The sequence below is a fragment of the Daucus carota genome, chromosome 6 (genome assembly GCF_001625215.2).
Source record: "Daucus carota subsp. sativus chromosome 6, DH1 v3.0, whole genome shotgun sequence".
Lineage (NCBI taxonomy): Eukaryota > Viridiplantae > Streptophyta > Magnoliopsida > Apiales > Apiaceae > Daucus > Daucus carota.
Window position 1 is genome coordinate 18,225,285 of NC_030386.2, and position 14,730 is coordinate 18,240,014.

General features: G+C 30.7%; 1 protein-coding gene across 1 annotated transcript; it reads right to left on the reverse strand.

The window, feature by feature from the left end:
- Positions 1 to 6,372: 6,372 nt before the first annotated feature.
- LOC108225981 (zinc finger CCCH domain-containing protein 39-like) lies at positions 6,373 to 6,852 on the reverse strand. The gene has a single exon (XM_017400933.1). It carries the CDS (start codon positions 6,850 to 6,852, stop codon positions 6,373 to 6,375), a length of 480 nt encoding a protein of 159 aa, XP_017256422.1.
- Between the last annotated feature and the right edge of the window lie 7,878 nt (positions 6,853 to 14,730).

Sequence of the window (14,730 nt, forward strand, 5' to 3'; positions counted from 1 at the left end):
ATTTGATCATGAGCCTATATATATATATATATATAGTACTACTCCAATACAAACCTTCTTATTCTACAAACTAAAAACCCAGCTAGAATATCACTAAATTCTAAAAAGAAAATCACTAAATTCTCCTACCACCCCACCTTCTCCTCCAATCCAGCAACTTCATGCCGCCACCCCATCCATGTCTGCCGACCCTCCATGTTCGCCTCCACCGTATCTACAACCAACGAATCCAACCCACTTCCCCTTTCTCCTTCTTCATCTTTTCCTCGTCGACGACCTCCATCTTGTTGCTCCATTCACTCCTTCCATGTCCAACACCTTCATCTCCACTGCCACTACCACCAGAATCAAGTACAAGACAGGATCTGCATATTTTCCCCAATTTTCGGGAGTTTTCACCAAGTTTTGCAACACACATCACTAAATTACAAAGAGAATATCACTAATTTCTGAAACTCATATCACTAAATTTGTACAGCAGAATTCATCGATTTTTGTAAATATATCAACGGGTATATCAAAACTTAACAACATTATTATCCTTGACAGAGTCTAGTCGTATGTCCACGAGATTGAGAGGGAGAGATCGTCGAAAAAAGAGCAAGGGAGGGGAAGGGAAAGGACGGAGGTGGTGATGACGGAGAAAAGACGGAGTTGGTGATGGCGGAGAGAGAGAGAGAGAGAGCAAGGATATTGATGACGGGGAGAGGAAGGGAGGAATAAAGTTAGTGCAGATGATGGTGAGATGATGGTGAAATCAAGGTGGTGAGGAGGTGAGTGGTAGTATTGGTTTCCTGGGTAACATTTGATCGGGGCAGATGAGCTGGGTGGGTGGGCTTTACTCATTAAATATTTGTTTTAGTAGAGTGCATTTAGTAATTATAAGAGTTCAAATAGTGGTTTTTAGTTTTTATTCTAAGAGTGGTTTGTATTTGATCATTAGCCTATATATATATGTGTGTGTGTGTGTGTGTGTATGGGTTGCACTCCACACAAACACTATCATAACACTTTTTCTTTCATAAAAAATGATTTGTTATAATTATAATTACATAGTTAAGCACTAACTAAACTTAATATATGAAATCCAACATCCAAATCTATCCAAATTATTAATATGAAATATTATAGAATCCAGAACTGAATCCAAAACAGAATCCAGAATAGAATCATGTATATATTCTTTACAAGATTAATATCACATAGAATCATGTTATTTTTAATCCATAATTGTTGTTAAACATGCTAGATACTATTATTAATCATAATAGATGGTTAATTAGCTTAAAGTTAGAATTTAATTGAAGTTTTAGATGAGATTCTAGGTTCGATTCCAAAGTATTCTTCTTTTAAGGGTGTTCTATTTTGAGCAATGCCCTATATATATATATATATATATATATATATATATATATATATATATATATATATATATATATATATATATATATATATATATTTTCGGATCGGTTCGGTTTTCTCCGGATCAGTTCCTAGCTATAACCGGAACTGAATAATCGGTTACGGATTCGGTTTTTAAGTTTTTGGTTCGGTTTTATACGGTTCGGTTTTTAATGATTTTTAGTGGTTCTGGTTTCGGATTTGTTCAGTTTTTTGCTCACCCCTAATTTGTACAATTGATGGTAAACCCCTTTATATTAAATATAACTAGTTTTTTCAATTATTCTACATATTGAATCTTAGTATAATATATAAAATAACAAACCAAATATCTAATATCAATATTAAGACTATACAAGAAACTAAACTGATACAAAACAAAATTGGTGTTAACATTTAAATTCAAATGTATATTAAAAAACATATCAAATCTACGTACTTTTTAAACTAAATACATGTCATTGGTAATTATGATTTTAAGATCCTTATAACAAAGATCCTTAACCCAAAGTTTGAAATAGATTGTAATAAATCTAATTTCAAATCAAACCATTTCTTTGACTATATATAATATTTAAATTTAGATCGAATTTTTATTTCGGATTGATTTCACACATAAAAAATATTCAAAAAGTGAGATATTATAGAATTCAAATTATAGGTATAATTTGATCCGATCAAATCTAATTAATACATATTTTCATGATATATGTGTGCACGAGAGTTTGAAAAAGTAGCGCATGTGACAACTTATAAATTTTGAATCACGCAAAGTCGTGATGTTTAATTTATAAGAGAAATATTATGAACAAAAACGAAATAAAATAGAATTTGAGTGAATCACCCAATGATCATTCGAGATAAGAAGAGAGTTTTTTAAACTTGACATTTATATGAAGGTCTGTTGTTGAGGTTATTGTTAGGAATATGTTATTCTTGATGATACAAAGTACTTTAATTTTGTACTTAGTTAATTTGCAATGTAGATGATCAATGGCTAGCATACTCATTGTAGTAGCCATTGATCACATAACTCATCAACGACTGATGTGGTACTATAACAAAACTGTAGTATCCTAGCAGTTGATAGTTGTAATAGTGATCAACCTATATAGCAATTGTTCTATGAATGTATGTATAGATAGGGTGACATAATTGTAAATGTTTGAAGTCATGTAATCAATACAATTAAAGTGAAGATCAATGGCTAGTTAGAGCATCAACGACTGAATAAAAGCACTATCAACGCTGCATCAATCCATTAATGGCTAACCAGTGTAGTTAGCAATTGATGATTCAATAAGCTATCAACGGCTACATTTCATCTAGCAGTTGATGACTATCAATCGACAGCTACAATTCAAGTAAAGGATAAAAATCACATGGGTTGATGTGAAAGCTACTGCACTAGTTTTGGAAGCTAAACCAAAAAGAGTTTAGTGAAATATTCAGAACCTCGAAGCCTACCATTTCCAGCAAAGCAACAATAATTTCAAGTTGCCAATAGTACTATCAAGTCCAAGAAATTCTATATTTGTAAATGTTAAAAAAAGAGTAGGTGTATGGTTTTGGAGACTAGCTTACTTTGTATTAGTATATATTAACATTGTAATTTTCATTTCAATGTATCCAATACACTAAGAACTGAAGAGCAAAGTAGAAGAGATAGCAAGAAAGAAACTGTAAGCTTCTGCTCTTCATTCTTTTGTAAGCAGGCAGCTAAGTAATTTTTATTTGGGAGGTTCTTAATAAAAAAATCTCTCAGGTGGACAAAACAACCCACCTGAAAATTTTAAGATCCTTGTTCCTTTAAATTTCAGTTTAGAAATTGATATCTGTTGTGCTTTGAATATAATCTGTTTAGCAAAAATATATTGAAATTTTTGTAGATTGTATTCAACCCATTTCTACAATCTAACTTATTATTTGCATTGTCAAATAACAGTTATTTCTGTCTTTGCCAAACCACATATACATATATGATATATAAAGAATGAAATGATATGTAATGTGCAGTTCTAAGATATATACGCCCTTTTATATAAAAGATTCAAAAATTATCATTTTCCCATTTCTTATGAATTTTGATATTAATTTAAGATTTTTTTGTTCTATTAAATTAATATATATTGTTGGATTATAGACAAACAAAATTAAAAATGGTCTTTGATGAACCCAATCTAATGGCCGGTACAAGTCACGGCTCATAATTAAAATACACCCTCTCACATATGTTCTCATTTAATCCATCCGTTTTTAATTTGATTTTTCCCGTTAATAGGAGTTTTTTTTAAAAACCCGAACTTCACTTTTTTTTATTCATCTTCCAATGATCAGTTTGCATACCATTTGTGCTATATTTCGATATGATTTAGATTTTTTATTTTTATTTATAATTTGTATTTTAAGGAAATTTCTACTCCTGCCGTCCCATTTTAGTTGTCACCTTTGGTTTTGTGCCAGTCAAATTGACCAAAGTTTGACTGAAATTTATTAATAATTTATCAATTAAAAAAATAAAAAAAATATGTTATTAGAAATAACTTTTAATCTACTTTAAGATGTAATTTTCAGTTTTTCAAAATGATGAAAGAGTAGTTTATAATCTTTGGTCAAAAATTAGTCAATTTGACCAACAAAAATAGAAATGTGACAACTAAAACGGGACGGAAGGAGTACTAGAGTAAAACCATATATATATATATATATATATATATATATATATATATATAGGCACTTGCTCAAATAAGAACTTTCTTAAAATGAGAACCGTGAGAACTTTATTAATTTATCAAAATTTCATTCATTTGAAGGGCCCCGCCAGGGGCACCTTCACAAAAATTGTATATCATTAAGGTCTCCACCTAGCTAACCGAAAAAAAAAATTAAAACAAAATCACTGATGACGTGACAGTGGACTTTTTTTTTGAATTTTTTTTTTGACTAGCTAGGGAGAGACTAGTTTTATATACATTTTTTATATTGGGTGCCCACTAGTTTGATGTTTAAATTAGTCAAAATATGATAAATTAAGGAAGTTGTCACGGTTCTTATTTTAAGAAGTTCTCACTGGAGTAACCCTCTATATATATATATAGGGTATCCCATTATTTCATAGAGTACCACCTTATATAGGCGTGGAGTTGAGAAGGCACAAACAGGGATTGAAGGCGCAGTGGATCTGATGTTCTCATATGTGTTGACAGTGAGGAAAGAATTGATTAATACCCTCAGGCAGCGAAAGCAATAGCAAGAATTTGAGTTTCTTTGTATATAAATTGTACAATAGTATATAAAGTATACATATATTAAGAATATAATGTAATGTAGTGAAATAATGTAATGTAGTGTGACATGTCTGAAATATTTCACAATGTCTGGAATATGATATAACAGAACAAAATATGCACAAACAAGCCAGGGCAGGAATCACATAAGAATCCAACTTTCCAAAATTGGAATAGAGGTTCTTATTCAACACTTTCCTTCTCTGGTTCTCTTTGTGCAAATGAAAATATGTATACAACCAATTATGCTCATTTTCCCGCATAACATAGACTCATAGGTTTCAAACTTATTTATAAATAATCAGCCGCGAACCATTTGATCATTTACATACACACACTTACATAAGGCATCCCTTGTTGATATCTTGTACTAATCAGCACATCAAACACTCTGTATTCCAGAACAAGCCAGTAGTTTTGGAACTTCTACGTGCAACCTCCTCGGCAAAAACTCAGTTGTTAATTTTATTTTAAAATGATATTCTTGGTTCACAAACTTGCCTTCCTTCACCACAGCAACCACCATTCATCATAAGCGTTGTTGTTTTCATTCATAAGAGGCTTTAAAACATATCAAATACTGACATGATCAAAATTTTTGATATTCTAAATTTGCTAGTACATGAGATATAAATATAAATTTATGTACTCGATTGGGATTTAAAATTAATTTAAATTTATTTGCTCCCATTTTACTAGTGTCAAAAACATTATATATTACAAGGCCCAAAAAAGAAGATATACCATGGGCAAATATTGCATAACTTAAACTAGAAGAGCCATGTGGAGGAGCGTATTGATCTTTCTTGGAGCATATTCTTCATTGTCTGCGAAATGAAATGAAATTTTTGTACCATCACCAACAATTTTTGTAGCAAGTCATTGTAGATTTATATATAAACACAAACTTGATATACAGGTTGGAAATGAAGTGTATCATAACTTCTGTATTATATATTTACTATCAACTTAAGAATATGTTTATTATCACCTTCAATCTCCATATCTGTTTGCTTCATCTTTATCAAAATCCTCAACTTCTCCATCTAAATTCCATTCTTGTAATAAGTTGATGTAGCTGTCCTCTCAAAAAGCTTGGAAACCTTTACAAGGCAGCAACAATTGATGCTTCCGGTGTCATGCTTGTTGTCGGGTCTGGAGGACCAGCACTCTATTATAGTAACCACACTTACAAAGTTGAAAACATACATCACTAAGTTCAATACCACCTATTTAAACCATGTAGACTTACTTGAATCTTGTCTGGAACTTCTAATATAGTAAGAACCCAGTCACTGCTGAATCGCGTGATCAGCACTCCAGGGTAATTCTAGGGTGTTCTTGGAGCATCTTCTTCATTGTTTACTGCATCAAAGAACAACATACACTCCATTTGAATAAATAAAAATCATCTCTAAAATAAAGATAATACCAACGAAATCTTTCTATATCTAATTTTGACTTTGGCTCAATTTTAAATAAAAATCAAAATTTTGAAGATGATGAAATTCAAGAATTTATGTGTAATCACTTCTAAATCAAATCAAAATGAAATAGATATCAATGGTGAATGTGTGTATATAAGAATGCTTAATAAACATATTTAGGCTATCACTTCCTTCAACAACAAACACAAACCTGATTTCCCAGTATCATTTCTCATCTCCAACATTGTTCCGGTGGCTTAAATGATTGGTGCAGATAAATTCATAGGCAGGGACCTTGCCATCTCCGTTTCTTTTGGACTTTCATGTAGGTAAGAGCAGTTTTTCCCATATGGGCATTCGTTTCCAGCAAAAAAATACCTATAAAGTATCAGCCCACCTGGTGTTTTTGGATAATTATCCGATGCCCGTTTACTTTTAGCATGCACCAATTCTTCCCAATTTTGCGGTGGATCATGCAGCTCTTCCAAGCCATAAGCAAAGGTACATTTCTTCCCTTTTGGGCAATTACCCTGCATTTTTTTCCTGCACAACCGGGTCTTGTAAAAAATATTTCCAGTTTCTTTATTTATCAGAGGATTTTTTGTAGACTGACTTATCCTTTGCTCGTCTTGGAACGTTGGTCTCTTAAAGGGAGAAGGCCCATGCTGAGATCCTGAACCAGAACCAGAACGTTCCTTAATTACCTGGTTGAAATAGAAGCTTGGAGCTATCCACATTTCTCGCAGGGGAACTCATGAATCAGTTTTACTGCCATGCAAAAGGTGATTGTTTAATATTGCCACTAGGTGCAATTGATGATAGCAACATATTTTGCCACTAGGTGGTCAATTTCTCTGAAGTTCCCAACAAATTAGTGTACGGATATATAGCTCATCACTTTTCTAGTATTTACACATTTGTGCACTAAGCTTTGTGAATGCACAAGAAACAGAATTTCATAGCGAATTATGAATGAACTAAAACTGCGGTTTTGATCTGTCCAGAGCAAAATGAGAAACTAACAGAAGTGCAGCAGCAGCAGCTGAAGAAAGCTGAGGCTACTGAGAGGCCTAGATTATAGAATGTGAAGGCAGCTCGTGAGTCACTAGCATTTTTTGTGGGATTATAACATGTTAACTATATTTGATTGTGTTTCGAATCAAAGTTGCAATTATGGTGAATAATTGTGTACCTGAGACTGATTATAATTGACTATATCATTCAGTTGTTTAAAGGCAGGCGGTGCTCCGGTTCACTTTTGTAAACATCTATATTAATATTACACTTAATCAATTGATTGATGTCGCCATCTATCAAGTATTTTTTACCATTCCAAATATACAAAGAGACGCACAACCAGATGTTGTTAAAGAAGAATATGTGCAAAGTTCATCTCCGGAGGTCCACTGATACACAAAGATTTCTTTTATTTAGCTTGTGCAGATATAATAGTTTGAGGATTTAGATTTATGTTAAAGAAAATTGAATATTTTTTCTCTAGAAAAAGGTATATATGGATACATTTTAATTTTAATATGATTCCTAATTGATAGTTTAATTTAGTGTTGTTGACGTTGGGTATTTCGTAAAATTAAAAAATGTTTTAGCGTCGACATTTCATAAAATATAACTAACACTAAAAGTGTAACTTTAAGTTAAGGCATTTTGACCACCCCACGCTATAGGGCTAACCTTTACCGTCGGATGTTTTACTAGCGACGCATATAGTATTTTTAAGCGAACTTTAAGCAACGGCATTCTACCAACCCGATGCTATAGGTCAAACTCGACGCTATAGGACAATCCTTTAGTGTCAGTTAACAAGTCTTTTGCGTCGCAGTTTAGCCATGATAAAGTAGACTTTAAGCGTCGACTTTTTAACAGACATAAGAAGAACATACCTATAAAATTTTCACCTTCGAGCTAGAAGGGTTGTTTATGGATCTGGGTTGTTCTTGGAGCATCTTCTTCATTGTTTACTGCATCGAAGAACAACATACTCTCCATTTGAATAAAAAATTTCAACTATAAAATAAAGATAATACCAACGAAATCTATGTTCTATTCTAATTTTGATTATGGTACAATTTTAAATGTAATTCAAAATTTTGAAAATGATGAAATTTAAGAATTTATGTATAACCACTTCTAATCAAATCAAAATGAAATAGATATCCATGTTGTATGTGTGCATTAATGCTTCAAAAACTTATTTAGGCCATCACTTACCAATTATATGTGGTTGAAAGCTACGTATATATTGATCATATCACGCAAACAATTTAATCACTTGCGAAAATTAGACATATATGGATGTGAGCATAAAAGAAAGAGAAAAGAATATAAGAGAGATGATGGTATATGGAATGAAGGTGAAGAATATAAGATTGGTTTCTTTTATAGAGTGGTATTGAATGATGTTGAGTTCTCTAGAGATTTCTAGAGTGTGTGAGTGTTGGATATAAAGGAATATATGACACATAAATACAACTGGCAATTAGAATGACCTCGAGTGTTTCCTAAATAAAAATTAAAAAATGTCTTATTTCACTCAAACGCATTTATCGAAGGCAAAGCAAACCGAATTACGAAAAAAAAATATATGATAATTTAAATTTAATTTTGCATACATTCTAAAAAAGACCCTAAAGTCACATGTTCTCATCCACTGAAACACCAGTAAAACATGACCTTGGACAATTAATTAAGATAATAAATGTAAAATTATAACATGCAATTGAAGAAACTAAAAAGACATACCTTCATAAAATCGAGAAAAGCGGATGTGTTATGAAACCCATAAATCCAATTCATCTATTCAAAACCCTAAAATCCAATCAAACCAATCGGGTTACAAATTTAGCCGGGTCCAAGCTAGGTCCCAAAGTCACGATTTTTCAATCTAGGTCTAAGTTGGGATTCCACTAAAGGATAGTTCTTCAAGCTACCAATTGAATTGTGTTATAAACAGGACGGACTCGAAGTCATGTAAGATTGTGATGAAGGTTAGATGGTTATACGGAAGAGAGAAGGTTATAGAGGGATGGTGAAAGGGATATGGCTGGTTATAGAGAGAGATGATGCGGGGAGAGAAACTATCGAGAGAGCATCAGGGAAACTGAAAATGCGGAAATTAAATTATTATTTGGTTTTGTATGCGGGATGTTTTGTTGGGGGGGGGGGGGGGGTTGAATTTATCTTTTAACAAAACTGTAATAAGATATAAATTGTTTTAATAATTAATGTCGAAAAAAAGTTTTAACACGGCTCTTATAAATAACTATATATGGTGGAAAGACATTCAACATGAGTGATTAGTACAAGCCATGGTAAATCTCTTTATATTAAATATAACTAATTTTTTTTAATTATTCTATATATTGAATCTTGGTATAATATATGAAACAACAACAAACCAAATATCTGATATAATTATTAAGACTATACAAAAAACTAAACTCATATAAAATAAAATTGGTGTTAACCTTTAAATATAAACTTAAATTTAAAAACATATCAAATCTACGTAGTTTTTAAGCTAAATACATATCATAGGTAATTATGATTTTACGATTCTTAACACAGATCCTTAACCCAAAGTTTGAAATAGATAGTAATACATCTAATTTCAAATTAAACCATTTCTTTGATTATATATATATATATATATAACATTAAAATTCTGACCAAATTTTTATTTCGAATTGATTTCACACATAAAAAATATTCAAAAGGTGTGAAGAATATAGAATTCAAAATATAGATATAATTTGATCCGTTCAAAATAAAAATAAAACATATTTTCATGATATATGTGTGTGTACGAGAGTTTGAAAAAGTAGTGCATGTAACAACTTATGAATTTTGAATCACGCAAATTCGTGATGTTTAATTTATAAGAGAAATCTCATAAACAAAAAAGAAATAAGATAAAATTTGAGCGAATCACCCAATGATCATTCGAGATAAGAAGAGAGTTTTTAAACTTCGACATTTATATTATGGTCTTTTGTTGAGGTTATTTTTGTCTTTGCAAAACCAGCTATACATATATACATAGATGATATATAAAAAAGTTATGTAATGTGCAATGCTAAGATTTACACTTCAAGAAAAGATGGAGAAGGTTCGGAGGATGATGTCGAAGAAGAGCATGTATATATACTTAAATTGAATTTGTTTTTACTTTTCAATCATTGTGTATGTGTAAATCACAAGTCTGTGCCGGAAAGTTTAAGTTATTAAAGCATGGTTACAAATGGGCTATCATGTTTCACACACGCATATGGAATATGAGTATTTGAGTGGGGTAGATTGGACACTTCTGGCCATAATTGATATTTTGGGCAATCAGCTATTAAAATTATGATATATGTGGCAGTTTCTTTCGTTTCTTAGTGTGTTGTAAAATTTAATTTCATCTATTGGATTAAATATTAATTTTTTTTTTATTCACTTGTCACTTTATATAAAAATTGTATGTTAAATTTGTTGATCACTACTGTCTACTTTTTAATTATTTATTTTTTCTTTTTCACTGTTACTACCCAAAACTCCTTTGAAAAGATTAAGCTTAGATACTAATCTATATACTCTTTAAAAAATATAAATCGGGGACGTGTCATTGTTAATTTAAAATTGATTAATTAGGTGAAACCCCATTGTAATTAAAAATACTCGCACCAACAGTTTCCAGCCACGTCTTCTTGAACTTGGTCATTGACAAAGGTTTTCAAAGGTGTACGTACTTAACAGCTAGCTAGTAGTCCCCACTTAAATGTTTGAGCATAATCTCTCCAAGTTCCACAGTTTGGAACAAAGTGCTACCACCCTTTCCGCGTTGAGAAACATCTAACCTGATTCCCTTCTCATATTTCGCTAATAATTAATAAGGCAGATTCATCATGTTATAGTTGTTCAATGTTCAATATTCGCCTCCAGCTATTATTCAATAGCCCCCCTTTGTTTGCGACAGCAAATGAAATTAGATGTTGCAATTATAACATTTGATTTTACTCTTGTCACGTTATGCTCGATTCTTGACATTCAATGAACCATCCATTCCTCCTTTGATTGTCGGCCTCAACCACCCTTCTTGAGTAAGCATTAGCTGACCCTCACTTGTTTCTGTCTTCCCTTAAATGAGCCTATAAATTCTTTCAAAAACATGGTTTCAACATTGCCAAATCATTCCAAAATAGACGTAACCTAAAGAATTTTCGAATGAATCTTGTCTTCCCTTAAATGAGCCTACAGATTCTTTCAAAAACATGGTTTCAAACATTGCCAAAATCATTTCAAAATGGACGTAACCTAGAGAATTTTCGAATGAACCTTACCCAACAATTTTTTCATCACATAGAATTCACCCATGCATGTATTTCCCAAGAAGTCGTATGTTTGTTACAAGCCTATTCAACTTTATACAAACCGAGTTGCTCACTATCTTTATACTCAACGACTAAAATCTACTTATATATATAATAGCCCAACAGGTTCGTGTCAAGCCTCTCCTGAGCAAATAAATTAGAATTGAACCCTGACTCTCTTATTCATGAGCTCCACTTAAACCACTTGAGCTACACAATCGATAATATTGTTATTCAAAAGCATTAACCGCATACATTAAAACAATTGTAATTATATTCTTTTCAATATCTTATTTATTTCAGATAAGTTATTATTTCAGCTAAGTCTCATATATTGGAAAAGAATCTGAATAATAGGGCTCGAATCATGATTCCACTTTAATTCATATCTGAATAAAAATGAACAAATTCAAATCTAACTTAATAGTTTAAACGAGTACCGATACAATATTACAGAATTTTAAGAAATGAATATGAGAAATAAGCTCAAAAACTAAGATTTCAGTGAGAATATCTGAAACAAAAGGTTGATGGGCTTTTCAACATGGACTATGTCATATTAAAAAATTTTATATAAAAGATAATTTATAAAGAGATTACAATATTTTGGAGAACACTAAATAAGGTAACTAAAAGAATATCCTTATTTAGAATATTTTTTTTTATATTGAACTAATGAATTCAGAATTGGACGTGTAACTAAATCTGTTTTTAAAAAAAAATATAGATATAAGAATAATGTCAAAGACATCAAATTTGGTGTCATAATATGTATTTAAATGATGTAATTTTAATGATATATGAATTTGAAATATTATAACTTGTGATATAAAGTTGATTTTAGGGAAATTCTATATTGTTAATCAAAAGTCAATCAGATAATAATAAAAAACGTATACGAGACCTACTAAAAAGAATTGAGTTATAAATCTTATTTGGTTTTTCTTTTTTAAATTACTTAGCTAAAATAAAATAACACAGAGAAATAAGCTATATATATTAAAGTCTTAAAACTGTAATTTTTAATATGCCATCGATCAATATGTAACATACCAGTTAAATAAAATGATTCAAACTACAATTAAATTAACTAATCATTTACAAATTAATCTAAAAAAATATAATTAATTTTGAATCGGATAATCTGACGCGATATGGTGAAAACTAATATCTGATTAAACGGAGCTAGAACAAGAATAGTTTTTTTTTGTAATCCAGAATACTGGATATCGAATATTTGAAGTAATCTTTAACAAATGAACATGATATGCTACATTTCTCACCCCTAACAAATACGAGTATCAAAATATTTAAAAATTTAAGTTTGCACAAAGCTAAAAAAATCAATACACAACTAATTGAGCTAAATATTTCATGTATTTGTGAACTTTATGGGGGTGTGACTTATATCTACTCTGTTTTTGCTATTTCCAATTCCAGGAAATCATTGTTTGAGATCTGGTTTATAACAATTACATGAAAAATCATTAAAAGTCTTAATCATCAAGCTTAGAAAACTAATTATAAAAAATTAAAATTTAACAACAAGCCGATATTATAAACTATGACGACAAATCTAGGCTCAGAAAAGAAAAAATAAATGTAAAACAATGCACGTAACACATATTCTTCTAATGACGATTTAAGATATCGTAATTCAACATATCAAGAACAAGTATCAAAATCATGTTATGTTAGGTGAAATAATTTAATAAATTTCTACAATAAACTACAGATACTTTTAATGAGGAATAATATATAGATAATATGATGATGACCTCTATATCCTCACGAATTTGAATATAGAAAAATCAATTTAGTTGTAGTTTTTGATACATAAATTTTTAAAAAATATAGTGCTTATTATTGTTATTGTTATAATTATTATTATTATTATTATTATCATCATCATTAATGCTATTAGGTTGCAAATATAATATTTTCATATCCACTTATTTGGTCAAAAAATAAAAAATTCGTCAATATTATTTAATTTTCATATTTGCTATTAGGTTGCTCGAAAGAATATTATTTAAAACACGACATAAACTAGAGGCATGTGGCTTTTATGCTAGTTCAGTCTTAATGTTTAAATCCTTGTTTTATTACTCAATTAACACCTTGACGCAAAGTCTCTGCATCCCAGGCCTCTTTGGCCGTCTTCTTATCAACAAGTATGAGTAAAATACCTTCTGTTACCCTTAGACCAAGGCAACTTAATTTGTCCGTTTTTTATTCAACAGCTGAATTTGCAAAACGACTATCATCTTGAAGGCCAAAGCTATATAATTACTTCTAGACAACGTCTGATAACTCATGGACTCTCGGTCGGTTTTATTTATATCAATCATCATCGGTCTTTGGCAGTCACAAGAACCTCCAGGAACTGTTACCAAATCTTGTTGATAATTTATATGATATAAATGTATTAACTATTTGATATTAAACTTGAAAGGTAAAACACATAATATATGCTTGTCCATAAACTTTTCTTTTATTTCTGAGAGTAGTACAATATATAGATAGATTCAAAACAAAAAAAATCTAAAAGCTAGGACATGACTCAAAACAACTTTCCTAAACAAAGAGTACCTCAACGACTACGGACTCGCTACTATTGCACGACCAGGTCATGCTGACAAATATGTGCTCTGCAAAAGCACCAAAAATATTCTGAACATTAACATATTTAAAGACAAGTTCTAAGTGTGCAACTTAGATTAAATTGGTTGTTTGGCTAATTTTATATTATAGGTGACTTATGATTATTAAAAATGTAATAAAAAAATTATTTAATAGGTTATTTATATGTATTGAAATTGACTTTTAATAAAAAAAATTATATAAATAAAATAAGTTAGTCAAAGTATATTATATCAACTTGTCATGACATGGAACCATTTTTTTTTTGCTTATATTTAACATGAAGTCGGTTTTCGACTCATTAAGCAGATTTTTGACTTATTATAGACACCTACATTTTGTAGTTAAATTTCAAAAATGACTTTAAGTTCCTTGTTTGAAGCCCAACAAAACCACCATTCATCAGAAGCCTTGTTGTTTTCTTTCAAGCTTTTCGCTCCAATTAATGTATCAAATTCTATGATAAACATCATGTTGAATATTATTGAGACCGGGGATCAGAATTCTTTCCCATTCCCAGAAAGTTTTGAGGTTTCACCTGTGGTTAACAACTAAGGTGCCGGCAAAGTTATGAAATAGAATGTATAAATACGTTTCAGTAGA

What these genes read in the sequence shown, in the direction of transcription:
- LOC108225981 (XM_017400933.1), bottom strand. Translation starts at nt 6,852, where the DNA reads ATGTGGATAGCTCCAAGCTTCTATTTCAACCAGGTAATTAAGGAACGT.